Source organism: Mytilus californianus, unplaced genomic scaffold (assembly GCF_021869535.1).
Source record: "Mytilus californianus isolate M0D057914Y unplaced genomic scaffold, xbMytCali1.0.p SCAF_4, whole genome shotgun sequence".
NCBI lineage: Eukaryota > Metazoa > Mollusca > Bivalvia > Mytilida > Mytilidae > Mytilus > Mytilus californianus.
The window spans coordinates 38,637,315-38,664,805 of NW_026262690.1; the positions used below are offsets into that span (position 1 = coordinate 38,637,315).

General features: G+C 30.5%; 1 protein-coding gene across 7 annotated transcripts in view; it reads left to right on the top strand.

The window, feature by feature from the left end:
- The window catches only part of LOC127698268 (GTPase-activating protein skywalker-like), a 58,701-nt gene that overhangs the window by 22,498 nt on the left and 8,712 nt on the right, over positions 1-27,491 (top strand). For 6 of the 7 annotated variants that reach the window (XM_052201649.1, XM_052201650.1, XM_052201651.1 and 3 more), the window contains 7 exons: positions 4,701-5,274; positions 10,292-10,599; positions 10,962-11,069; positions 16,110-16,200; positions 20,861-20,970; positions 21,480-21,683; positions 23,655-23,735. In XM_052201649.1, the coding sequence (XP_052057609.1) occupies positions 4,824-5,274; positions 10,292-10,599; positions 10,962-11,069; positions 16,110-16,200; positions 20,861-20,970; positions 21,480-21,683; positions 23,655-23,735 (1,353 nt within the window). In that variant the 5' untranslated portion in view covers positions 4,701-4,823. The remainder of the gene's footprint in view (positions 1-4,700; positions 5,275-10,291; positions 10,600-10,961; positions 11,070-16,109; positions 16,201-20,860; positions 20,971-21,479; positions 21,684-23,654; positions 23,736-27,491) is intronic. The other variant, XM_052201656.1, reaches the window with a different exon arrangement.

The window sequence follows — 27,491 nt, forward strand, 5'->3', positions numbered from 1 at the left end:
AGGAAATATGCTCAACATTATCACTTCCTATGAGTTGTAGAATTTCATTTTCAGAAATGAATCATTTCATATTTTCTATTTTTACAGTAAGCACTATGATTCTGTATTTTATTTCAAACTAAATAATTGCTTCTCAACATTTTGCATTTTTAATTTTAACTTTTCAAGAGGAGGCAGCTTCAACAATTGTAAAGTTTTCTGCTTAAAGTCATTGATAGGAACTACTTGTGATAAATCAATGATTTTTTCTATAAAGTTGCATATTTAGTTTGTCGACACCTGCAGTCTATATTTCCTAGGCTATTTTTATCCTATTTGGGATGTAAAAATCAACGCTTCAAAATAAAACAAAAAAATCTAACTTTCTTATGTATCTTTTCCTCAACTTAAAACATTTATATCTAGAAACATTGAATTTAATAATCGTGGCCAAATATTGTCCTTACCGAAATTACTCCTATGTGATTAGGTCTGTTTAAGGGAAACCACTTATAATGAGTTGATATTTGGTATGCAGTTGTATGAGCATTGGCATAATTTATTTCTACGGAAATTATTTGGCCCTGTATCTTTAGTCATTGTACATTGATTTTGAATATTTTGCATAATTTACATGTGAAAGTATTTTAATTTTTACTTTTGCCTTTTACTATTAAAAAAAAAACATACAGGCGAGACATATATCTGTGTCAACAGTATATTATATTTGTTTATTGTTTTGGCATGTTAGAAATTATGAAGTAAAGGAGATGTTGGGTAATGTCAATGAGACAGCAACCCTGATGACACAAAACCCCAAAGGATATCTAGTGGTCAACAATTACAGTCTTCAACAATAGATAAGTGTCTATACTATGTGAAAAGCTCATAATCTACTGAAGTCGAAAAAACCTTGAAATAAATAAAATGGATTCTTATTTTGGGTTTGCCATTATGCTTTTCTACAATACAAAACTAAAAAAACAGAGGATGGTATTTCCAGTGCTTTACCTATATTATAGAATTAAATTTATAATGCAAATAGAATACTTTACATTTTTCTGTCCTAGAAAAGATTTTTGATAATGTTATATACATTGTGACAATAATATTATTATAATCTAAATCAGAAGTACCGTTACCAACTTATTTTTGTGAGCGATTTATTTTTTGTGACTTTTGTAGGGAAGAAAATAACACATATGTACTACTTTGATATTTCCTTATACTATTAATATTGTGTATATTCTAACTAATTTGATTGGTTTAAAAAGAGTCACATGTTCAAATACAAAAAATGTATATTACGAGAATATATTGACCTGAGAAATATATCGACCTCTGACTTTGTCCTCAGTATACCCCTCAGAGGGTGAATAAAATCCATAGGAGATTCGGCCTTCGGACTCACCCCCTATGGATTTTACTAACCCTCTATGGATCCGTAGGGGGTCAGTAGCGAACCATATAACTTATAATAGCCATTGTATGAGGTCGATATGAGGTTATATCGACATAAGAGAAGCATATTGACTTAGGACGAAGTCTGAGGTTGATATGCTTCTTTAGGTCGATATAACATTGTATTGACCTCAACCAAAGGCTACAATATATTGTTATATTATTAATCAACAACTATTGCAACTATTGCAGGAACAATGTAAAATTGGGGATTTCTAGAATTTATTTTTAGTAACATGCTGTATGCCCTGTCACACTGTTTTGATGTGCAAAAAGATTCATTTGCCAAGTGAACTTGGTCGTAAAAATTGAAAATCTTTCATTCAGATTATCTGCTTGACATTTCGATTTGCAGTTATCTATTTCTTCTTTTTTACACTGCCGCTTGGTCCAGACAAAGACCTCTATCTTGTTGGAGTTGACATAGCAGAACTGAATTTCGATTACTTATATATCGAACATAAAAACTACTGACCAAAGTTTTCAAATGATCGATGATTGTTTATTATACCCCCGCTTTAAAAAAGGGAGGTATACTGTTTTACCTCTGTCTGTCCTTCCGTCAGTCCATCCGTCCGTCCCATGAATATTTTCGTCGCATTTTTCTCAGGAACTACTTGACAAGGATTTCTGAAATTTGGTTTCAGGGTTTATATAAGTAAGTTGCACAGTTTGATGCGTTTTCAGATTCATCACTCAACAACTTCCTGTTTACTGAACACTTGTATTATTTTACACATGATAGCCAAGTTGAAAATTTTCGTCACATTTTTCTCAGGAACTACTTGATAAGTATTTCTGAAATTTGGTTTCAGGGTTTATATAAGTAAGTTACACCGTGTAATGCGTTTTTAGATTCATCACTCAACAACTTCCTGTTTACCGAAACATTTCGGTGGGGGTATCATCAGTGAGCAGTAGCTGACAGTTTTACTTGTTTATTTCTATTGAAAGTAATGAATAAGCCAGAGAATAACGAACGTAGGTTATTCTATATGAACAAAGTGTAATAGTCAGCCGAGAACCAGTTTAGGTCAAAATATCCGATAGTGGGAGATTCTATACTCCCGCGCGGGAGCGGACTGGCAAGCGGGAGATTTCTGGAATTTCATCGTTTGTCCGGGAGACTCCTGCTCAAAACGGGAGGGTTGGCAGATATGCCTGTGAAATATACTGTTTTTGACCTACAAAAAGCTAAACAACAGTATTGGCGTGCAAACTGAGTAAATACAAATGTACATGTGATCAAGTTTTAACGAATTACAATTTCTTAGAAATATTCGATTTATAATATAATTGTATAATATAAATACAACAGCAATATTGGAAAATCATGGAAATAAATTACCACTAAGTCGACTAAGAAGGGTTAAATGGGAAATTTAGTATTCGTGAAAATATATTGGTTTACAGTATATAATGAAAACTACCTTGGTAGATAGCACTTTGGTGGTTAGAATTGACAGTTTGCTGAAATGTCTTGGCTGTATGTTTTTAATTTGATTTGATTTTGAAAGGGGTATTAACTTGTGTTCAGTTGCATGTGACAAATTGAAGAGTACATGTAAAAGTGGTAGAAAGATATTTTTGGTTACTTCCCCTTAAACACACTAGAAGTCGTAGGATAAGTAAGATAAACATTTGATAAATTGTTTTGAAGAAAGAAATTTTTCCTCTCTGTAAGCAGAACAAACTTACCGGTAGTCAAAATTTTAGGTTAGGTTTCCCAAAAATCATATATTTGTAGATTTTGAGAAATTTTGCCTTAAATATATCATGTTAATCCTTGATTGATGATTTTGGATATTATGCACTTTCACCTATGAGATTAAATCAAACATGAGACTCTTTGCTTCAGCAAGGTTCTTTGAATATTTGGATTAAGATCTTTCATCATACATGCATGAGCTATTGGATGTGTCTTTCATCATATTTGGGTGTATAGCTGTCTCATTGACAATCATACCATATCTCCTTATTTTATATATATGAGCTATCAGATGTGTCTTCCATAATAAATGTATGAGTTATTGTATATGTCTTTCATCATACATGTATTAGTTATTGAATGTGTCTTCCATCATACATGTATGAGCTGTCAGATGTGTCTCTGATCCTGCTTGTATGAGCTATAGGATTAGTCTTCCATCTTAAATGTATGAGTTGTCAGATGTATCTTTATTCGTACATGCATGCATGAATTGTTGGATGTGTCTTTCCAGTCATTGGATGTGTCCTCCATCATACATGTATGAGGTATTGAATGTATCTTTCATCATGCTTTTACAAGCTGTCAGATGTGTCTTCCACCATACAAGTATGAGCTATTTGATTCGGTTCAATTTTTAGCTGTTTCTTTTGTCTTATTATAAAATGAAAGTCACTACCCAATTAGCCTCACAATTATTGAGTATTTATCATACTACCAGTACTTATCTTGAAAAGACTAAGTATTACATGTATTTATAGGTATAATTGCATAATGACTTTAGCATGCATGTCCTTCCTAAAGGTACATTGTATATAAGTTAAGGTCAATGTATGTGCATAAATTTTATGTCCCTTAGTAAATATTAATATTTTTTCATAATAAGTCCATTTTGCACAATGTTAATGAATTTATTTTGGAGAGGTATATGTATACACTTCTAAGAATGAAATTAAAATGGAGATCATTGCAGATACTAGTAATACAGTTATCAAGTTTGTGCATGATACAACAAGCACACAATAAATGTACAGATTTGAAACATCTTGATATATAGTTCACCATCAAAGAAAATACTGAACACATAAATTGTTAATGTTGAATTTTTTTATGTATCTTAAGTGTATATGTATGCAGTAAATATATTTGATTAAACAGTTTTTATTTGCTGAGGTATATAACTGTCTGGATTTCAGAACATACCTGCTATATTTAAATTTATAATATTTATAGCATGTTTTATGCTGATTCGTATATTTTTATTGTATGTAATATTATGAATATATAAATTAATATTTTTGTCCTGAGGATAATTACAAGGTGGGTTGTGACAAGTCATACAGAATTGTCTGAAGTCATTGTTTGTCTGTGTTTACTTTTGTTCTTGCACAGATTAATCATTTCAGCATGTACATGTATTTATTATACACAGAAAATAAAGAAAATGATTATTTAAAACTATAAACATAAACAGTTGAGAAGAGGTTGGTTTAAAGGGTAGACATCCATGTTATTTTAAACTGAATATTTTATTGGATTTATTTATTTTCAGGTGAAAGAAATTACACATTTAAGACATAAAAAAAATAATGAAACAGCCATAAAGTAGGAATTGAAAAAATGGATACAGTGTAAAAAAACATGTGAAAATTGGGTAAAAAAATGGGGTAGAAATATGCATGCTGTTATTGAAAGAGACAAATCGATCAGTGAGAATAGTCAGAAGGAAGAAGTAGATAAAAATGAGAAAGAAGAAAAGAAAGAAGTAGTTAATAGTCAGGAAGAAGTAGTTAATAAACTGGAAGAATTAGATGATAATCAGTATGAGATTGTGGCTGCAGAGGCAGAGGGATCAGGATTCTCTGAACTAGTTGACAAATCTGCAAGAGAGATAACATTCTCTGAGGAATATTACACCTCAAATGCCAACGATTATGACAGTTATGGTGCTGTAATGACTGGATTGAAAAACAATGATCTGGCAGTAGTCAAACATGTATTACGAACAAACAGTTGGTTACCAAATCACCTGTGTCGGGAAACATTGTGGATGCAGATCTGTAAATATTTACATAAAGCTAAAGGAGATGTGTACACAGAGTTAGAAGGAGATCTACTAGGTGACAGTAAGTATACTTGTTATGGTAAATATATTTAATTAAAGGGCATATTCAGTTTAAAAAAAAAATAACAGTTATTTGAAGAAGAGCATAATTCTGAATATGTTAAAATTTTAATTTAACATTTTGCCTGTAATCTTGGTGACTGCCATCTTCTGTATCACCACACTGACATGATACAAATAAAAACATCATAGAATATTAAGTTTAATGACTATTCATTTTCTAAACTAACTAGCTTTATAGGAACAAGGCAATATTATGTTTGTTTTCTGATGTGTAGCCAGCTTACCCTACCTCTAGGCTCTAGTATACAATGTATCTACATGTAATGAAAAGGTACTTTTTATAAGGAAATGAAAGTATGTATATATATATGTTAGCGGCAATAAGTAAAATTAGGCATTAAGCTTAAATCCTAGGCAATAAGCTAAAACCTAGGCATTAAGTTATTAATTTCAGGCATTAAGCTTATTTCGTGCAATCTGATGACAATTATTCAACCTATTGCCAAACCTCATTTCAGGCAATAACTAAAAAAAGTGAACATTGGGATTTTTGTTTTATCTTTCAAGTATATGTGTAACAGTAAATTTGGTCCGGTAGTAAAATTTGTCCGCCAGACTTTTTTTCCTAGTTAATCAAGTCCATGACCATTATTTTACTAGGAATTTAAGTCCCAGGACAAATTTTCCTAGGAAAATAAGTCCATAGCTAGTAAAATATGTCTGGCACTTATTTAACTAGGAAAAATTGTCCTAAGACTTGTTTTTCTAGTAATTTTTATTATATTTTAAAAATTATTGCAAATAAAAAAACAACATTTTTTCTTAGTTAAGATTGGAAAGTTTCATTAATTTTTCCTATTAAAATAAAGGACATGGCCGGACGTTATAACCTAGGCATGTTAGTGACATGGACATGATGTCCTAGGAAAATTAGTCTGGGGACATGAATTTTATTAAAATATTAATGCACAACTCTTAAACAATATTAAAACATAAAAATCGAATTTCCATTGTTTACATGTAAATAATTTGTTTCATTAAAATTTCCTTTTAAAATAAATGGCATGGACATTTTTACCTAGGAATATTAATGACATGGACATGATTTCCTAGGAAAATTAGTTTGAGGACAAACATTATATTAAAAAAAATGATACACAACTCTTAAACAATATTAAAACATAACATTTATATTTACCTTTTAAAATAAAGGGCATGGACGTTTTTACCTAGAAATATTAATGACATGGACATGATTTCCTAGGAAAATTATTCTGGGGACATGAATTTTATTAAAAATATAAATACACAACTCTTAAACAATATTAAAACTTAATATTTAAATTTCCAATATTGTATAAATGTAAATGATTTGATTCATTAATATTTTTCCTATTAAAAAAAGAACATGGACGTTTTTACCTAGGAATATTAATGACATGGACTTGAATTCCTAGGAAAATTAGTCTGAGGACATAAATTACTAACATCGGACTAAAAATACTAGTAAATTCTGTAACCATGGATTTTTTATACTAGTAATATGTGTCCGCCCGGACATATTTTACCAGGACAAATTTATCACTTACATATGTACATTCGGTTTAATATTCTTGATGTAAAATTTAAAGTGTTGTTTAAATTATATTTTAAATATTAATATACATTTATTTAACAGATCTTCTAATTTGAGTATTTTTCCATATTCATAACAGAATTAACTTGTATTTCCTTGTGGTATTACAAAATTAATATGTTTCAAACAAGTGATTGTATCTAATGAAAGGAAGGTGATGAAAGATTCATCTGAATAGTATTTGAAGAAAATTTACACTTCACTGGTCGAGCTGGTTTTGGTCTGGTCAAAGTAGACAAATGTAGATGTGATTTTTTGCTCACATCATCTTTCCATTTATTTTATTGGATATGTCAAAGATATGGTTAAACATTTCGTTAAATATCTCTGGCCTTCTCGTCTTTTTCACTTTTTTTTCTGGATTGTTAGCATTTAAGTGACATGTCTACTGAAGACAAATTTCTTGTATAATTGCGGTCTCAATTTGAATTAAGGAAAACAAGGAGTATATACCCAATTCAGCACAATGATCTTTTGGCAAGGTTAAACTTTTAACTTTTAGAACCCCTAGAAAAGATGGCAACTATAGACTTTTACAATTAAAAAAGGAATGACATTTTAACTATTGCAGGCTTTGAAAGGTTCAAAAGTAAAGTAGAGGAGAATGTTAGGAAAATTTGAAAATTTATATTTTTCTAGAGGAACTGTATGGTACTTTTGAAAGGGGACATACACAGGTCATGTCGACAGAGACCGTATAATTCAACAACTGAATAATGACTATGTAAATTTACCCCTTGATACCATGGCTTCTCAAATATCTAGCGATTCCATCAAACTATTTCTTTCACTTTGTGAAAATTGTAACATGAAAAAAAGCATTTAGGGAAGGGAGTAGTAGTGAAACCCATTTTATCCAAAACAATCCTAGGATTTAAGAATGATGCCTAACATCATTCAGGTAAAAGACTTACTGCCTAGGCGTTAGCTTATTGCCTAGGATTTAAGCCTAATGCCTAATTTCAATTATTGCAGCTTACATATATATATGAAACCTATAACTCAAGATGATATGTTTCTTGTATACATGTTCATGTGCAGGTATACATATCACTTATTAATTTTTTATGCAACAGAGGAGATTTGATCTTGAATTGCCCCAAAATTTAAAAAAAAAGAGTGAGACTGTTCAATGTTTTCAATATTACATTAGTTACATATATACTGTACATTAATAAATAAAAAGAGTGATACAATCTGGACACTCCAAGTACAGAATTGGTAGTTGTGATATTTCTGTGACATCATACACATGTTGAAATGGACATATTTGACCTAAATTGGGCAATTTTACACATAATTTGTGGCAAATATAGGTCACAGCCTTATACAAATATATTGTGAATAATGAATATCTGAAGGATGTAACTTGTACTTTATAGGTTTACATATATGATGGTATATTTATACCCCATGCAACAAAGTAGGGTATAATGTTTTTGACCCGCCAGTCCATCAGTCCTTGTCATTGCAACTCCTCTAAAACCAGACAACAGAATTTCATGAAACTTTGTAGATAATTGCCTTCAACAATGAATTATACCGTATAGTCCACTATAAAAGCTTAAGGCCCTGACATGAAAAATGTAAAACAATTTAAACAAGAAAACTAACTGTCTGATTTATGTAAAAAGCAATAAAACAAAATCAAATATGATAAACAGCAACAAACCACAACCACTGAATTACAGGCTCCTGACTTGGGACAGGCACATATAGAATGTGGCATTGTTAAACATATTTGCCAGTGCGCCAACCTTCCCACTAACCTGGGACAGTGGTGTTACAGCACAAGATAAGAAAAAACTTTAAAAACAGTTGAAAAGGGTTTAATTAACTAATCAGATTGATGCAAAGCACACAAAAAAAAAAAATAACAAAACCACAAAAACAAAAAAAACCAACGGCCTAATTTATAACAAAACAATTTACGAAAAACAAATATAACAGACATGAACCAACGACATTGAACCACTGAACTACAGACTATAACCATCAGTTTGTGAAATTTTCATCATGTAATGTGATATATATGTACATGTACATACATTTCTGAATATAGGAAAACATCTTTCTTTATCCAAACAAGATATATTTAGGCATGATATTTTTGTGTCTGCATGAATGGTAAATTGAAATAAAGAAATAGTTTACACAAATGTATATGTTATGTACATGTATGTATGTAACTTAAATGTTCATTTCATACAGACAATCCTGTCCATCTATATATAGCTATTACAGTATGATGACTACAAACAGAGGTCATTGATATTACAAATGAACACAATGTACTTTCACAGAACATTGATCCCCTGATATACATAATGTAAATGTACTGATAGAAACTTATATATAGAATGTGTAAGTTCTAAACAAAATATTTTAAAAGAAACTAAAATCCTATTTTAAAGTAAGTCTCTGGCTTTGATACAGTAAATGTGCTGGTTGAAATTGTCAAGTGCCCTCTGAGGGGAGTTATTGCCCTTAAAAGATGATATTTTCCATTTTTTTAGTTTCTGCACAAATTATTACAGATAGAAGTAAAACCGACGTCAGACTAAGAGAGAAAAAAAGTTAATCACACTTAGATCTTCAAATGAGTCAATTTTTCATGGCTGAATTTCAAACCGGCTCCCTATAGAATTTTTCCCCCTGAATGATGATTTTTATTCATTTTTGTATTTTTGTCAAAAACTATAGGAGTAAGAGAAAAACTTTGAAAAGCATATATAAGATCAGCAAAATAAGATCTACAAGTAAGTCAACATGGCCAAATTATCAGACTTAGTATTTATGTTAAATTAAATGACAAGTTTTTATATCAAACACTTTGATAGATCGTATAAACTGCAGCTGTAAGCAGTAAAAATGAAAATCAATACAAGACTTACAAAAATTACATTAAATAAGATCTATAAATAAGCAAACATAACTGACTGCAATGAACAGGTGAGTAATTCAGGCTCTTGGACACCTCTTGTTTTAAATATAATGTAAACTGTAAACAATGGTAAAGGCATCTTACTCTTGAGTTCCTTCATGTATATTTATGTAAAGTATGTTCCTAAATATGGTCCCTAGTCCCTAGTCCCTAGTGCTGCTAGTGTGGTACTTGCAAATATATTTCTTTATATTTTATTCATAAAACAGTAAGTAGGGGGATGAAATTACATGTAAACAAAATTTGATTCAAGAATTTTAAAGTATAGAATTAATCGAAGTGATAAGATCTGGTAGAAAAATCTTAAGAATAAGTAGGTGGGATTTTTTGATTTGCATTTAGTATGATATGTTCTCGGGCCATATACATGTATAAGGATTAAGTTCCTAAAAATAATATGATGATGCTATAATGCTGTTTGTAATTTTTTTTCAGGAAAAATTAAAGATATTCAGTTACCTTCATTTGTGGATTTTGACAATTTAGTCAGCTACCATTTATCTGAGGATGGAGTTCAACAATTACATAAGATACTGGCAATCTTACACCATACTAATCCAGATATTACATACAGTCCCTTATTATATCCCTTACTTGGCCTATTTTTACATTACATGACTCCTTCAGATGCCTACAACTGTATTTATGGACTACTGACATCCAAAGAGACTTTTATCATACAGACCAAAGTGGCTTATGAAGCATCAAAACGGGTTATGAGGGATCTCACCAAAAAGTTTGCTGTAAGTTTATTATATAAATAAATGATTATCTAGATAAAAAAAATATTATTTCAAGAAACAAATTATTCCTGTATGTATAATAGGAGAGGTGAGTTTTACTTCAATGAGGCAGCAACCCAAAACATCAAGAGACAAAAGTCATTTAGAGGACAACATTATATACATGAATGCCTATAGTTATCTGCAGGGAAATATTGGAAACAGATATACATATATTTAAAAAAAAAGATATGATGTGTTGATCCATGATACAAAATCTGTACCTCAAAGCAAAAATAAAATACTTATATTGCTGTCCATCTGAAATTGACAATGAAACACATGTATTTACATAATGGAACAGTGGTATTATATATTTTCAGAAATCAGCTTATGTCCATTTAGTGCGGAACTGTAACACCAAAGATATAGATACAGTATTTGATTCCTGGTTATGGTGGTTATTTTCTGGATTACCATTTCATTACCTGGTAAGAAGTGATATTGTATAAACTGTCAGAGTCATAGGTTCTCAAGCTAAAAAAGTAAAACGTTCTACACAATGAACACAGTAGTATGATTATGGATAGAGCCTTACAAGTTTTGCTTCAAACTGAATACAGAGATGCCTAACATACCAGCTTTATATGGTCTGGTGCTAGGGCCATCTTAAACTTGCAGTGAGGTGAGAGTTTTTTTTTTTGGCTCCGTGTTGAAGGCCTCACTGTAACTTTGAGATGAAGAACAGCAATAAAAGCGCTGTCCCTTTGCTTTTTGTGTGTTTTTTGCTGTGCATGTACTGATTTGAATGGTTTTACACTAGTCATTTTTGGGGCCCTTTATAGCTTGCTGTTCGGTGTGAGCCAAGGCTCCATGTTGAAGGCCGTACTTTGATCTATAATGGTTTACTTTTACAAATTGTGACTTGGATGGAGAGTTGTCTCATTGGCACTCATACCACATCTTCTTATATCTATAGACAAGTAATAGGAAGGATGTGAAAACATTTTCTTTTAATTTTTTTAAAACTTTGGTAAAAGATTTTACATATAGAATTCTTTTTTTTTTTAAACACAAACAACAGTTTAACACCCAATAATGAAAGTTCTTTATCAGCATTTCATTTAGAAATAATTGATAATTTTATGATTTGCTACATTGGCTAGTACTTTAATTTGGTTAACTAAATTCTTTATGGTAAAACTTAACATTTCTTAGGCTAATAAAAAATAGTGGTTCTGGCTACAAACCATGGACCTTCTCTGAATAATTTTTGATTCCTATTTTGGAAATGTTTGTCATACAATAAAGAGTATAATACACAGAACTAGTATGAAATGAACAAAATGCTTTGTCATTTAATTCTCATTGGTAGTTTGAACATAATACATGTATGATGGTACATTGTTGCTGCAATATACACAAACAGATCCAATTTAAAAAGGTTGGAAACAGATTGAAAATTTTCTTTTTTTTTGGTTGAAGAAGACTTTAAAGTCTTCTGAAATCCTATGCTGCCGGCTGTAAAATCATTGAACCGTCACCAGGAGTGTTGCCGTATCCTTTTCTGTGCTTTACTATTTCATAACTACCGTGCCATATCTTGACACTGATGTTTACACATGATCGGTTTCGAGTTTGTCAAATAGCATCTGCATCATTGTATAAAACAAATGTACAGTTAGACTTGAAAAACAATCTCTATCGTTAGTGTTATAATTTCTCATGTTTTAATGTTTTAATATCTACCTTTTTATTATGTCAATTATAAGATTTCATCTCATCTTACATGTACATTATTTATTATTTACTTGTAACCAGATGTTTTTAAAGTAGATTTGGTAGTATGCATGCATTAATTTAATTATAATCCGAAACTAAGTTGAATGATTCAGTGCCTTCTATCCACTGCCGTTTCTCGTTGGAGTAATTGGAATTAAACAACTGGATTATTCAGGTTAATCCAAACCACGTTGATTTCGTATCTGCACATGTGCATAAATGGGAAATTTAATTGTGCATCCGAAAGTTTCAAAATAATGATCAACAGAATTTTCATTGATTCAAACAATGCATCTTATGTTAATTTCAAGTATCTACGCGGAGAGTACGATTTCAACTCAATGATGCTTGACAAAAATACACGGATTTAGTTGTTCCGTCTGTGTTCAGATCTTTAACGCAATCAAGTCATATTCTGGTTTTAGAAAACATGCGTTTTTTAAAACGAAAGTTATAGAATATTTCAGTATGTTATTGCGTTAATAAAGAGTCAAAAGCACACTTAAATCTCAATGTACGAACTAATGTCAGTTAACGGAATCCATTTCGAAAGTATGTAGATTTTATGTCAATCAATGTCGGAATGTTCCCAATGATTACCTTTATTGCCTTACATTTCAAAGTTTTAAGTGATCAAAAACAGGATTTAACATGTAAATAGTCCAGCTTTTTACCGTTATTCGTCATGAAGGTACCCCCATTACTACCCTCGAGTACGGAACAAATAATTCTTTGCCGTCAATCATTCATGAAACATTTCAGAAAATAACTGTTTGACGCCTGACGGAAAAGGGCATTCCTACCCTCGTACTTTTGTGTAAAAATATCAGACATGTTAGATGAAAAACAAATATTATTAACAACAGCAAATTAGTGGGTCAAGCACATACAGAAAATGAACGGGTTTGAAAGGTTAACAAGTGCTCAAAACCCAATCCCTGACCTCAGACAAATCTGCATTGGAGATATTTAGCATTTTTCAATATATGTTTATAATGAGAAGAACAAGTAACTGTGAACAACTATAACAATTCATGATTAACTGATTGATGTTAAACCCTACTTTAAGCACACTTGACTAAAATCATGGTGGCCAGTTTTTTTTATACGAAGGAAGTTGGAATACCCAAAGTGAACTATCTACCTTTGACAGAAAAACTTTCAAGTGAAACCTAATCAATTACTAGTATAATTGCTTCCATCAAGTTGACCATGCTGAGACGAATGTATGGAACTATAGAAAATTTAATTTGAATCTACAGTATTGGAAGATATTTTAGTTTAGTATAGTCAGTTTTGGTTGAGACATGAATATTATTAAAGAATATTATTTCTGGAAGAAAAGAATACGTCAAAGCAATAATGGAACAAAGCAGACTGGGTTGGTGTGGGCTGCTTTCATGGTAATTCAAGTTACCTTTTATGCATCTTCTTCCACCTCAGAGCTATCAGCTCTTTGATTTTTTTTTATAACTTATTTAAGAATTGAGTCAGTGATAAAAATAAAAATGTCATGAAGTCAAACAAAATTAGTCTCACACAATTCAGAATCATTGTTTCTCAGGCCTATAATTTCTTGTTTCAGGGTGAGAGTGACAAATTGCATTTATCTTATGACTTCAGAAGAGTACTTAAATTAATATATTAAATAAAAACAGTGAGGAAAGCACATAAATACATAAATACAAGTAACTCTGTCATTTGTGTCCAATGTATATCTTATTTCTATGTTTGATTTATAACCTTCATTTGTTACAAAAATAAAATAATAATGTGTGATTACCAGTAATAATCTTTTACCTGTCTTGAGATGTATGGAGGTGTCTGAATGGTCAATCAAAGGATATTTTTATAAACAACAAACTTACCTTTCATTGCAAATCTTCATGTGACATTTCTTGTAAACAATCGAGAATGTTTTCCATTTCTGTAAAACTTCAAATATCAAAATTTATTAGCTTGTTTATTTGAATTGCGTCTATGGATTATGTATGTTTGTGGTTACATGCAATGAACTACATGTACAAAGTATCGTCAGATGACAAAGGAAGTAAGATTTATTTCTCCATTTGTTTATAATTTAAGTGGAAGTCTTTATTCAGTTGAAACAAACGACCCACTATGGTCTGGTTTTTGTCTGTTTTACGAACAACTTATTAAAAGTTTTGTTTGATCTTAGATAAAAAAAAATAGCATTTTCTTTTGATTTATGTTTTTGTTATGTGCTCAGGTTCACTTCTATTGAATTTGTTAAGAAATTATTGCAAAAAATGTGAATTGAAATCAGTCTTCAGTTCTATGGTCCTCTACAGATAACTGTAGACATTGATAAAGGAAATGTATAAATATGAAACAAATTCATTTAAACTGAATTAAAGATTTGGAGGGAAGAGGTATTATATGTAAAACATTTTACTTATATTTCAAGGTAAATTGTTCTTTTCTGTGATATATTTTTGAGATTGGCCACCAATATTACATAAAGAATATACCCCTTCATTATTATAAGGATTAGCTATTTTTCAATAATCAAAAATTAGGAATTTTTAAAAAAATTACAAAGAGCATTTAACTTTTTAATTTCTTTACAAATAAAAATGTGACTAGACACAGTTTTTGGTTAAAAATATTGCAGTATTCTGAACAACTTCAAATCCTTCAAACTTAATTATATGAGTTTTGTTTGACTTTGATTAAATGTATTTTACACAATATAAAAAGTATAAATTCCACAAAATTTAGGTAAAACTTAACCCAAAGTTTTGGTAGACTCTCTGAAAAACAGGTTTAATGAATTGATTGAAGTTTGTCAGAAAAACATTCCTAATTATGTAACATGTTTTTCTCTTATTTTTAAAACCTGCCCATAATCCAACAATTGTTTAGCCACTGTAAACACACCTTTTTGCCATAAACATTTGTATTGATATATAAACAGTGGGTCAGTTGTATATGTATATATATTATTAATTGAATATTTTTAAGAATTTGTGATTCTTTAAAACTTGATCACTTGTACATTTGTATTTACTTAGTTTGCATGTCAATACTGTTGTGTTTAGCTTTTTGTAGGTCAAAAACAGCATATTGCACAGGGCATACAGCATGTTACTAAAAATACATTTTAGAAATTCCCAACTTTACATTGTTCATGCAATAGTTGTTGATTAATAATATAACAATTGTAGCCTTTGGTTGAGGTCAATAGGATGTTATATTGACCTAGAGAAGCATATCGACCTTGGACTTCGTCCTCAGTCAATATGCTTCTCTTAGGTCGATATAACCTCATATCGACTTCATACAAAGGCTATAATTGTATAATATATATATGTATATATATATATTCTATAGGTAACAAGGGTAAAAATTGCTATAATGTTAAATAACATGGAAATGAGACCATTATTGTGGTTTTTGCTGTTAGTTTTTGTTTGGTTTTGTGAGTTTGTTTTAGAAATTGTCTTTTAATTTTTCTGTAAATTTGTAATAATACTAGACTTTAATTTCTTGAGTTGATACACAGATTTTAATGAACAAGTTAGGCTAAGAAATTTAAAATATGTAGGAAGTAATGATAGACTAAATTAATTTTATTAAAATATAAAAACAAGAAAATGTGGTATGATTGCCTATAAGACAACTTTCCACCAGAGACCAAATGACATAGAAGTTAGCCAATTTTTTAATGACTTGATACCAGCGTTTCAAAGTTACTTTACAAAGAATTGTTATTTCTATATTTTCAGATTCGTGTTGTTGATTGTTTTTTGTTGGAGGGTGTCAAAGTTTTCTACAGAACAGCTTTATCAATACTCATACTTTTTACAAAATACTCTGGTAAGTTAAAGAAAGGCTACTGAATATATTGATGATTTTTAGTCTAGAACTACAAGGACTCCTGTGAGACATTTGCAGATCAGTAATATGTTTGTATATAACAACATTCATGATATCTCAGAATAATACTGATATTGACAAGGGTGTCCAGAAAACATATTTGCCACCATATTGTACCTCAGATGTATTATAAATCAGTTTATTTTTGCAGAGTTTGAATTAAATCTATTTGTAAGGCCAAACCTGTTCATGAGGTTTTATTTTCTCTTTTTATATGTCCGTTTACGGGAAGTGTTGTGGTATACCATTGTCTGTCTGTCCGTCCTTCATCAACAAGTTGGATAATAACTCAAAAACGCTTAAACCAATTTTGCATGAAACTTTTGTGAATTGTTAATATCTATTTTGACCTGAGCTCCCTTTCGATTTTTATAAATTTTAGATTTTACGTTTCTGAGTTATGGGGTTTAATTCATTAAAAAAGGGGTATTTTCCAGTTTTCGTACAATAACTCAAAAGTGCTTTCAGCAGTATTCATGAAATTTTGGTGAATTGTTTATATATATTGACCTAAGCTCCCTTTCGATTTTTATAAATTTTAGATTTTCGGACAATAACTCAAAAGTGCTTTGAGCAGTTTTCATGAAACTGTGGTAACTGGTTTATATCTATCAAAATAACCTCCCTTTATTTTTTTTTTTATAAATTTCTGATATGACGTTGAGGAGTTATGGAACTTTATTCTTTGAAAAAGCGAAGGGCATATCATGCGCTCATGGCACAGCTATTTATTTCCCTTGTTCCTGTCTCCAATCTTCATTTTACATCAAATTTAATTGAATATTCTGACTATATTATCCCCTTAAACATATCCCACTTAATAGTAATCAAATGAAAAGATAAACAGAAAAAACCTATTTCTATATTGCATCATATTCTAATTTTCAACTTAGCAGACTATTGCCTTTATTATAAAGAAGTACCGGTAATTAAAAGTCATACTTGAAGTGGGATTTCTTAAGGATAGTTAAGCAACTTAAAATTGAACACACTATGTGTGTTCTGTGTGTTTTGGTGATACAGAACAGTGCTAATTTATATAATTACTGTAGATGTTTTCTTTGTAGTGGGCATAGAAAAATGTCCAAACAATAATTGCTGCACTTTTTTGAATCATCCTACACGTAAGTTGGTGCCCATTTGGGCTGTCAAAAATGCAACTTGAGAGTAAGCATGGTTTAAATAGGTGGCAAAAAATGTCCATACATTTCTTTAAAATTGTTTACTAAATGTTTTTAACCATGTATACAAAAGCTTTAATATAAAATGCACATTAACATATTATCAACAGTTCATATATTTTATGATTTTGAAATGTAGAGGTGAACAGTGACAAGTACTAGATGTAACAATTATTTGTACCTCTGTCATTTCAATTAACTTTTATAAAAAGTATGTTTTGATAAATATAAAGGTACTTCGTGTCACACTAACAGCACTACAAGAAAGTTTGCCAAAGGAAGCTTTCAGTCTTAAAATTCATTGTCATGTTAAGACAGATATCCACATCTAAAAGAAAAAAATGTTACAGTTTACCAAACTTACTCTTAATTTTGAGCCTGACAATCTATTTATATTGCTGATTGTAAATATTTTTGTCCATTTTTATATGACCGCAAAAATAGGTCATATATTGGTATGACGTTGGCGTCGTCTTCGTTGTCGTTCGAAGACACATTGGTTTTCGTGCAATAACTTTAATTTAAGTGAATGGATCTCTATGAAATTTTACCATAAAGGTTCAATACCACAAAAGGAAGGTTGGGATTGATTTTGGGGGTTATGGTCCTAACAGTTTAGGAATTATGGGCCAAAAAGAGGCCCAAAAAGGCATTTTTTCTAGTTTCCAGACAATAACTTGTGTTTAAGTGTATGGATCTCTCTGAAATTATACCACAAGTTTCCATACCACAAAGGGATGGTTAGGATTGGCTTTGGGGGGTTATGGCTCAAACCGTTTAGGTATTAGGGGCAAAAAAGGGGAAAAAACAAGGGTTTCCTGGTTAATGGACAATTTAAGGGAGGTAATCCAAAAACAAAATTGTACAATGTTGGATTACCTCCCTTGTACTGCTTTTAAATTATCTATTTAAGACTTTTATGATGTATTTAAATGGGTAATTATGGTTGCAAACTTCATTGGAAATTTGAATTGAGATTATGACCATATCTTGAGGGAAAGAATTTTTTTTTTTGAAAAGGTGGGGGGGGGGGGGGCAATTTTTTTCTCATTTCAGATTTCAAACAAAATTTCTTCACATATTTAGGGATTTTTTTTTTTGGGGGGGGGGGGGGGGGGTTCAATACGCAACAGCATAGTGTATTGCACAAAAGCAAACAAAAAAGGGGGTTAATTTTTATTATTATTTTTTTTTTGGGGGTGGGGGGGGGGGATGTCAATTCACACAGGCACAGTGTATTGCACAAAAGCAAAAAATTGAATATTAATTCAAATCATATAACCAATTCTAAGTTCTTTGATTACAGTTATTCTGTGTCAGAAACCTATTATGTGTCAAATATTTAATTACAATCCAAATTCAGTTCTGTATCAAGCGTGAATATTGTGTCCATTTTTGCCCCAACTGTTCAGGGTTGGACCTCTGCGGTCGTATCCAGCTGCGCTCAGCGAAGCATTTTATTTTTTTATTTTTTCACTATGTTCATTTTTGCCTGTTACAGTTTTTGACATTAAGTTTTACATAGAATTGTTTACAGCCTTTTGCAGTTAGTTATACTTATACATGGATAGCATGTATCAGTAAGGAAATTTTGCAATGAAATAGATTGAAAAATAAAGTTAGTATAACATTGTTAAGCTTAGAAGATCTTTAAGTATTAGGACAGTTGGACACCTCAGATATCTTTATTCTTCTCCTAGGAATGAAATAACTATTATTCTTTATTCATTCTTGAGATTATTTCCACCTGTGTCCTGGTATACAAAGGAGCAAACGTGTATGTCACAGGAAACCACCTGCTTCCTGGTATACAAAGGAGCAAACGTGTATGTCACAGGAAACCACCTGCTTCCTGGTATACAAAGGAGCAAACATGTATGTCACAGGAAACTTGCTCCTAATATTATATTATTGTTTGAGCTGTTGATTTAAATTCATTTAATTCAAATGAGTGATACTTCACTATTTCCTAAACTGTTCTATCTTATATAGATATATTTTCTTTAAATATGACATATTCTTTTTATATGAACAAAATGATTTCTGAAGTATCATTTTTGTACAGTTCTGCTTTTCTTGTGTTTCTTTTAAAAATTGAAGGCCTTTCTTCTTTGCTTATCTTTTTATCTTTCATTGAAAATAACTGACAAAACTGCAGATAGACAATATACATGCATACTGCATAGTCCTTCAAAATGTGGTCAAATGCAAATTTTACTTTGCAATTCTAGTTTGTCTTAATAACAAGTAAAGACGCATTTTTTCCTCATTGCTTTGTATACCCCACCTAGGGGCATTATGTTTTTCGGTCTGTGCGTCCGTTCGTTCATTTGTCCGTCTGTCCTTCTGTCCCGCTTCAGGTTAAAGTTTTTGGTCAAGGTAGTTTTTGATGAAGTTGAAGTCCAATCAACTTGAAACTTAATACACATGTTCCCTATGATATGATCTTTCTAATTTTAATGCCAAATTAGAGTTTTGACCCCAATTTCACGGTCCACTGAACATAGAAAATGATAGTGCGAGTGGGGCATCTGTTTACTATGGACAAATTCTTGTTTAAGCCTACTTTATAGGACAGGTTTTGGTCATTGTTGAAGGTCAAATGGTTGTGTTAGGTCACATCAATGTCCTATGGTCTACAGTAAATAGTTGTTTTAGTGACATCTCCATATGTTCATTCAACATTCTTTTTTTTGACAGTTTACACCCCTAATGTGTTGTCCTGCTGTGAAAAACCAATGGTTTACAAAAGGATCATGGATTTGAATGCATCAGTTCTTTGAAAATTTGACAATATATTTAGTACATTCTTCAAGGATTTCCATAGTATAGCCCTCTTTGAAATTATTTACTTTATATTTGCAGGATAATTATCTAAGAATACATGAAATAGTTTATCTACCATACCTGATAAAACTAATCTTTTGATCAATTGAATGGATTTCTAGAATTCCATGATATCTGTTATCATAAGTTAACCCATTCCTAATTTAAAACATCTCAAAATCATTTATCAACTTGCATTATTAGCCAAGTACTTATTGTGATCCCCAAAATGAATAGATTCTTGTGTAAATCTTCCTAGAATAGACAAAAAGAAGGACTATGCTCCTAAAAAAATATTGCAGAATCCAATACTTCCTGTTACAAAAAACATATGTTGCATCACTTGAAATATGAAAATAATAATTGAACATAAATCTGATGTGGTAATTAGATTTTCATTTCATTTATGCTGGAATACAAAAATAAAGTGAAAACCTTTTTAGATAACTTCCAAAAATCTCCAGAATTCAATCAAATTACTTTAAAAAATGACAAAATTATATAATTAGAAAGAAAAAAGAGTGTTATGAACTCTAAACACATGAAATATGTATGAAATGTGAAATATTGACAATGAAACTTCTATTGAACAGGAAAAAGAACAAGTGTAGCTCCAAGAGAATGTAATGCTTTATCCAGTGTACCTCAGAATCTTTTACAATTTTGTCAGGAGATGCCTTTTAAAGTAGAAAAACTGCTTAAGGTAAGTTAACAGATGTTGGTGTAAGTAACAAATATCCTTTTTTCAGGATCATTAAATTGTATTTGATTTTGATAATTCTGCAACTGACACTTTTGTGTTAACAATATGGTTGATTACATAGAAATTCTTCATTTAAAATTTAAATAAGGTTGATCCCATACATGTAGATATATTCCTTATTTCAAAGAAATAGATGTCATTTACACAGAAATTGGATAATATGGTTTTATTTTATTTAGTAATTTCAGATTTTGACTCTTTATTTCCAGTCAAAAGTGAACTGGAGATGTATTATACATGTATTATGTCCTACTGTTTGTAATAGACAATTTAAAGTAATCATAAGTAATTGAACTAATTTTAGACAAGGGTCCAAAGATATATTTTACAGAATTCAGAAGCATTAGTTATTTATCATTATTTATTTTCAGAATAAATATGATTTATCAGCTTAATCTATCATTATAGTGTTCATCTGCAGCATGCTTATCGTAATAATTTCTTCACAGGTAGGATTTGGTATTCGTGGCTTAACAAGAAAGGAAATCAAGAAGCTACAACTGAAACATGAAATGTACTTGAACAGTCGTAATTTCCTTAATCATGAAATGCATCGAGTGGCGTCCCATCATTCCATAACTCGTTCGACAAGTGGACCGCTAGCATTACACAACATTACAACTAATAATTCCAGTGTTATAACTTCGGATATGGTATGTATCGATAGCAAATAAACTTTTTGACACTTGTGGCAAGACATTGGCCTGTAGCAATTAACATACATAAGCTTCTTAATATAGCTTTCATTTACTGAGGCACTGCACTTTCCAAACATTTAGCCATGTTAGGATTTACTATTGATATTTTATTTCTAAACTGGTTGAAATTAAAGTAAATGTTAAAGGACAGTCAGAGTTTGAATTGATAAAATTATAAATTTCAATTCAAAATAATCTGGTGTGCTGGAAGAACATTTTTAGATGCTTACAGAAAATGCACACCTGTTTTTCAATTTCTTCGTCTGTTGAAACATTTAAGATTTTTCCTCAACACAGTGTTGTTTTTATAAAGGGACGTAACACCACAACTAACCGTGTATTGAAATAAGCCCCGCCTACTAACCCAATATGGAATATACACGGTCTCCACTCAGTTGCTTTTAACCAATCATATTCCTAGAAATGTATAGGAGGTAAGATAATTGTTGATATCAAAGGTAATTATAAATGCATAAATATTTAACCCTCCTATCCTTGTTAAGTATTTTTAAGTTTTTATAGAGAACCAGAAAATTGATTTTACCTTATGTCCATTTTTTTTATCCATTTTATTTAGGTACTTTTGATAGACCATACATATCTTGGCCTACTTTTACATTAACATCCATGCATTTCAGTTGCAAGCATACTATTAGACTCCAACACATGCCTACCAACTGGGATTTTTATAATAATCAAATATTGAATTTTCTGATCAGGTGTATTTTTGAGTTATTGATTTATTGATGGCATTTTATTGTCTTGAAAATAATGGATAAGCTTATTTCTCTAATTCTTCGTCAATTTATCCCTTTCTACACCCATTGTATAAAAAAAATTTAATCAACGTGTGGTTCGTTTGATCTCAGTTCTTCATTGGTTAAAATCTTATTATGATGTCGAATTTTCTTGCTTTCCTCTGAATTTCCTATTGTGATGGCATGAAAAAAGGTGACCATGCCTGATGACGTCACATAGATAGAACACATCTTCTTGCAGATCATTTGAAAAGAAGGAATAAGTTTACCTGCGTATTGTTTGAAAATCATTAGAGAAACAGATTCCACCACCAAATCTCGTGTTATACGATATTTATCCACTCTCGACAGTTAAATTTTAAATATTTAACTGTCTCGAGTGGATAAATATCGTATCACACTCGATGCAGTGGTAGAATCTATATGAAACAGTATTTAATGTAGATACTTGTTATTTGGTATGCTAATGCATTTGCATTCATTCCTTATAGTTACAAGCTGGAATTATATGATGCCCTGTTCCTTCACTCACACAGAAATGACTTTGAAATTATTACATCAGTCAGATATAAAACTTTCATCTCATTTTGATCTATGTAGAATGCATTGTGAAAACATTGCAATTTGATATACTTATAAAAGCTTGCCTCCTGTGTTATGTTAAATTTTCTGCTTTTAAAGACACAAAAGGATATCAATGAAAATTTGGTATAACATGAAAATAAAGGTATTAAAAAAATTCTGAACTCCAAAAGTAGTTTGAAAAACTGCAAAGCAAGAATATTTACCAGCTGAGTTTCTCTAGTATCTAAATCATCACAACATGTCTAATTAGGGATTTATTATGCATTGTTGTTAAATTGCATATATGCATTACTTCTCCTTCAATTGTCTTGGATTTGTCCTTGAAGTCTCCCAACCATGGCATGATTTCTCCCTGTTTCGCTGCCAGGGAAATAAAAGTTACCTCTCCTTATCATTTTGAAGTATGATGACCACTGTTGTTGTTTATTTTCTGGGGTTTTTGGGTATTTTTGTTGCGCTTCAAGTGCTGTTAAGACATATTGCAATGTTTTCACTTTTATCTAATATTTTTTTGAATTGTCAGTACATTTTTCTATTTTTTCTCAGTGAATGATATTAAAAAAAATATTTATTTTATATTAAGCCATGCAGTAAAATGAGATCACATTCTGTTGGAATTTTGGCTCTCCCTCAAATTGATTCAAGAGCCATGATGATGGAAGATGTGAGTTACTTCCCTTGTTGTATTTTTTTATATTCTGAGTTATCTCCCATTGGATGTTCTTTATTATTTACTTTTATTTTAGTTCCATGTGCACTTCCTTTTTTATAAATGCATGCATCACTTTTGTCTTTTAAATTTACATAAAAGTTGCTCTTGTGTCTTTAAGGATAAATCAGTTTTTAATGCATTGGCTATTTATAGACTGCTTTTTCTATTCTTTTGATTGCAAAATGAATTTACTGACAATTTTTATATATTATAAGGTTGAGAAAAAAACATTATGAATTTTATTCTTCATTGTAAATATGATAGCTATATGACAGTAATGTGATTAATATGCTGAAAGATGAGTTTAAAGTACAACTGTCATTGTATATGGAGAAGTGTTGTCATCAAGTTTAGGAATAGTATGTTTTGAAGACAGTCGATTCCATATGATCAGCATTTCTAACTCACAAAATAGAGAAATCAATACAATCAAAAAATTATTTTAAAGTTCAATACAATATTAAACAAACTGATTCCTTAATTGTCTCAAAATATCCACTTGATTCTTACATTTTTATGACTAAAACAACAAAGGGAGAACAATGAACTTTTGTAAGTCAGGTGTTTTTGACAAATTGAATACATGACTCACCAACATGAAACCTGATTCTGTATTGTAGTCAACAATACATGTAAAGTCTAAAGATGTATACAGATATTTTTATTTGGACATTTTACAATCATTTCTCCATTTGTCTTCTTTGAACACTAAAGTAATAAGTAGAACTTAATAAGTTGCAGAGTAAAAACAATGCCATTTTTTTGTTTATTACTAACTTGTCTTTCATATTTCCTTTTGTAGACCTTTATAAATTTTTAATTAATGCAATTCATCCCAGATCCATGTAAAAGTTTTGTAAACATAAATTGATTCATAGATGATATATAAATGATAAAAAGAAATATATTAATTTATTCATTCTGATGATTTTCTTATAACTGAGTTTTCACCTAGTCACCTGATGACTCCGGAGATAAACTGGTACCAGAAGTGAATTGGTATTAGTATGACAACTTTATGAATCCACATTCATATGACTAAGGGTTACTAAGTCATTTTCAATGAATTTTTCAAAGGCTACCTTACAATCATAGAAATGATCTAACGACAATGTACAGTTGTATAAATATATCATTTCATTAAACACTTTAACTTTATATTTGATGAAATATTCACATTTAAATATGTTATTCTGCTGTTTACTTAACATTCTCAAAATTACATTTAACTTGTTTAAATTTCATATTATTGTTTACGTAATTTTAAATATTGCCAGTAGAGACATAAATTGTCGACAACATAAAAAAAACATATAGGTGGAAAGTACAAAGAAATAGCAAAAAATGATGGTTTAATCTTATGTAATGAATATAGTTGTCATATTTAGAGATTCATGTTTCTATGCGTGAAGAATTTCAAAACAGCATTAAACTTTACCTTATTTGTTATCCAGAAAATCATCAAAATTGTTTTGATACAAATCAAAATACAATAAAGTGAATATTTTCTTTTGTATATCTGTTGTTATGTGAAATTAGTGCTCTTGTTGCAATATATTAAATATAAGCTTGTAACCAAAATGTATGTATATGATGTAATAGTACCTGTATATTCTAGTAACCATATGTGATTGAGTGTAAGACTAGGTCTGTTTTAGGACATACTTGTCAAAATGTGATTGATCTATCCTGTATTTCTCATCAAGTGAAAACTAGAAAATAAGTCAGCTGTTAAACAAAGGAAAAGACATGCAGGATTTTAAACATGCTAAGCCATATTTTGTTCTGTAGAGTATTATTGGAGGCTGTTGATGTTCCAAATTGAACATTCATTCATATACTTATAGTGGATTTTGTCAAAAACGATCTGATTGAATTTGAGGACAATACGTAGTAAACTGTATTAAACATCTGGAGTGTTTTAAAATTGTTTATTCTGTGGAATGGAGAAATTGTGTAAACTTCAGCATTTCTTGAAAGGACTTCATAAGAAACATAAAAGTCAAGGACTGACATCTAAAATAAAACTTCAAGTTAATAATTATCCATTATGTCCAAATCCAAAAGGATGTAATGTTCCAGATTGTGCTGAGGTTTGTCAGAAACTTAATTTATCTGAAATTATTCAGTTACATATTAACTTTAATAATTTTTATTATACGACCACAAAAAAAAATGATATGGCAATGTCGTCATTGTCTGAAGACATTTGGTTTCCAGACAATGACTTGAGTATTAGTGTATGGATCTATATGAAATTGTACCACAAGGTTCCATACCACAAAAGGAAGCCTGTGATTGATTTGGTGGGTTAAACTGTTTTAGAATTTTGGGCCAAAGAGGGGCCAAAGGCAAACATTTTTCTGTTTTCCAGACATTAACTTGAATAAGTGTATGGATTTGTATGAAATTGTACAACAAGGTTCCATACCACAAAAAGGAAGGTTGGATTGTATTTGAGGGTTATGGCCATATCTGCTAAGGAATTAGGGGCCAAAAAAGTGTAAAAAACAAACAATTTTTTTAAACTTTGTTTGAATTGCTTATTTCTGACCAATTTCAAAGGGTTTTATATTATCTTGAAATATTGGGGTTCTTTGATATGCCTTATCTTACCATGTATTTAGAACTTTAATTTTAGGCTGTTGTTTTCAAGTAGGTCCAAATTTCCCACATATACCTAAAACATATTGACATTTCTGTTCAAAGGGAAATAACTCAAACCACAATTAAATGATAATCCACTCTAAAATACACAACATTAATGTTACCTTCAGAACAATTCTAACCACAAATTCACAAATCTAATTAAAATAACATCCCAGCAACTTAGAATTACAATCCCATAAACCATAATTACCAATTCATACCCAATTTCATGCCACAATATTATTATCCTATTTTGTTAAAAAAAAATTAAAATCTTCAATTTATTATAATACAAGATTATCCTTTATCTTAGATATAATTTTATTCTGCATTTCATTTCCACTACATCATTCATTCCTAAAATTACTAAATTATCAATATTAATTTCTAAATGCTAACAGTTTAACAATGTCAAGAATGATGAATGTCCTCCACTTTCCCACCACCCAAAGTCACAATATGTTTTAAAACTTCAATCATTACCTGATGATAAATAAACTTCGACTACCATACACAGCCATCTGTACCCCACTTGTAGCAATATTCAAACACCAAAAAATTAGTTTAATAAAAAGTTTCCTACCAATTTACAGCTTAAACTAAATTCCTATATGGAGCATTTTAAAAACTTAGCTAATATTGTCCATTGATTAATAAATAAATTAAATTCTTGGTGTCTTGGATATGCTGAATGTAACCGTGTATTTAGATTTTGGATATTGGACCATAATAGGTAAAAGTCCAATTTCAAATGTTTCAGTTCTTTGCACACATTCATTCTTCATTCTGTATCAGAAACCTATGCTGTGTCAAATATTTAATCACAATCCAAATTCAGAGCTGTATCAAGCTCGAATGTATTGTCCATACTTGCCCCAGCTGTTCAAGGTTTGACCTCTGTTGTCGTATCAAGGCTGACCCATTTTATTACATATGTATTGAAATAGAATATGTCTAAAAAAAAAAACTTCTTCAAGGGCATTAGCTGTCAAATTCATCTTCACCGATATAACTTAAATTCTCATATTGGATTAATAACATACTAAAACGTGTATCCAA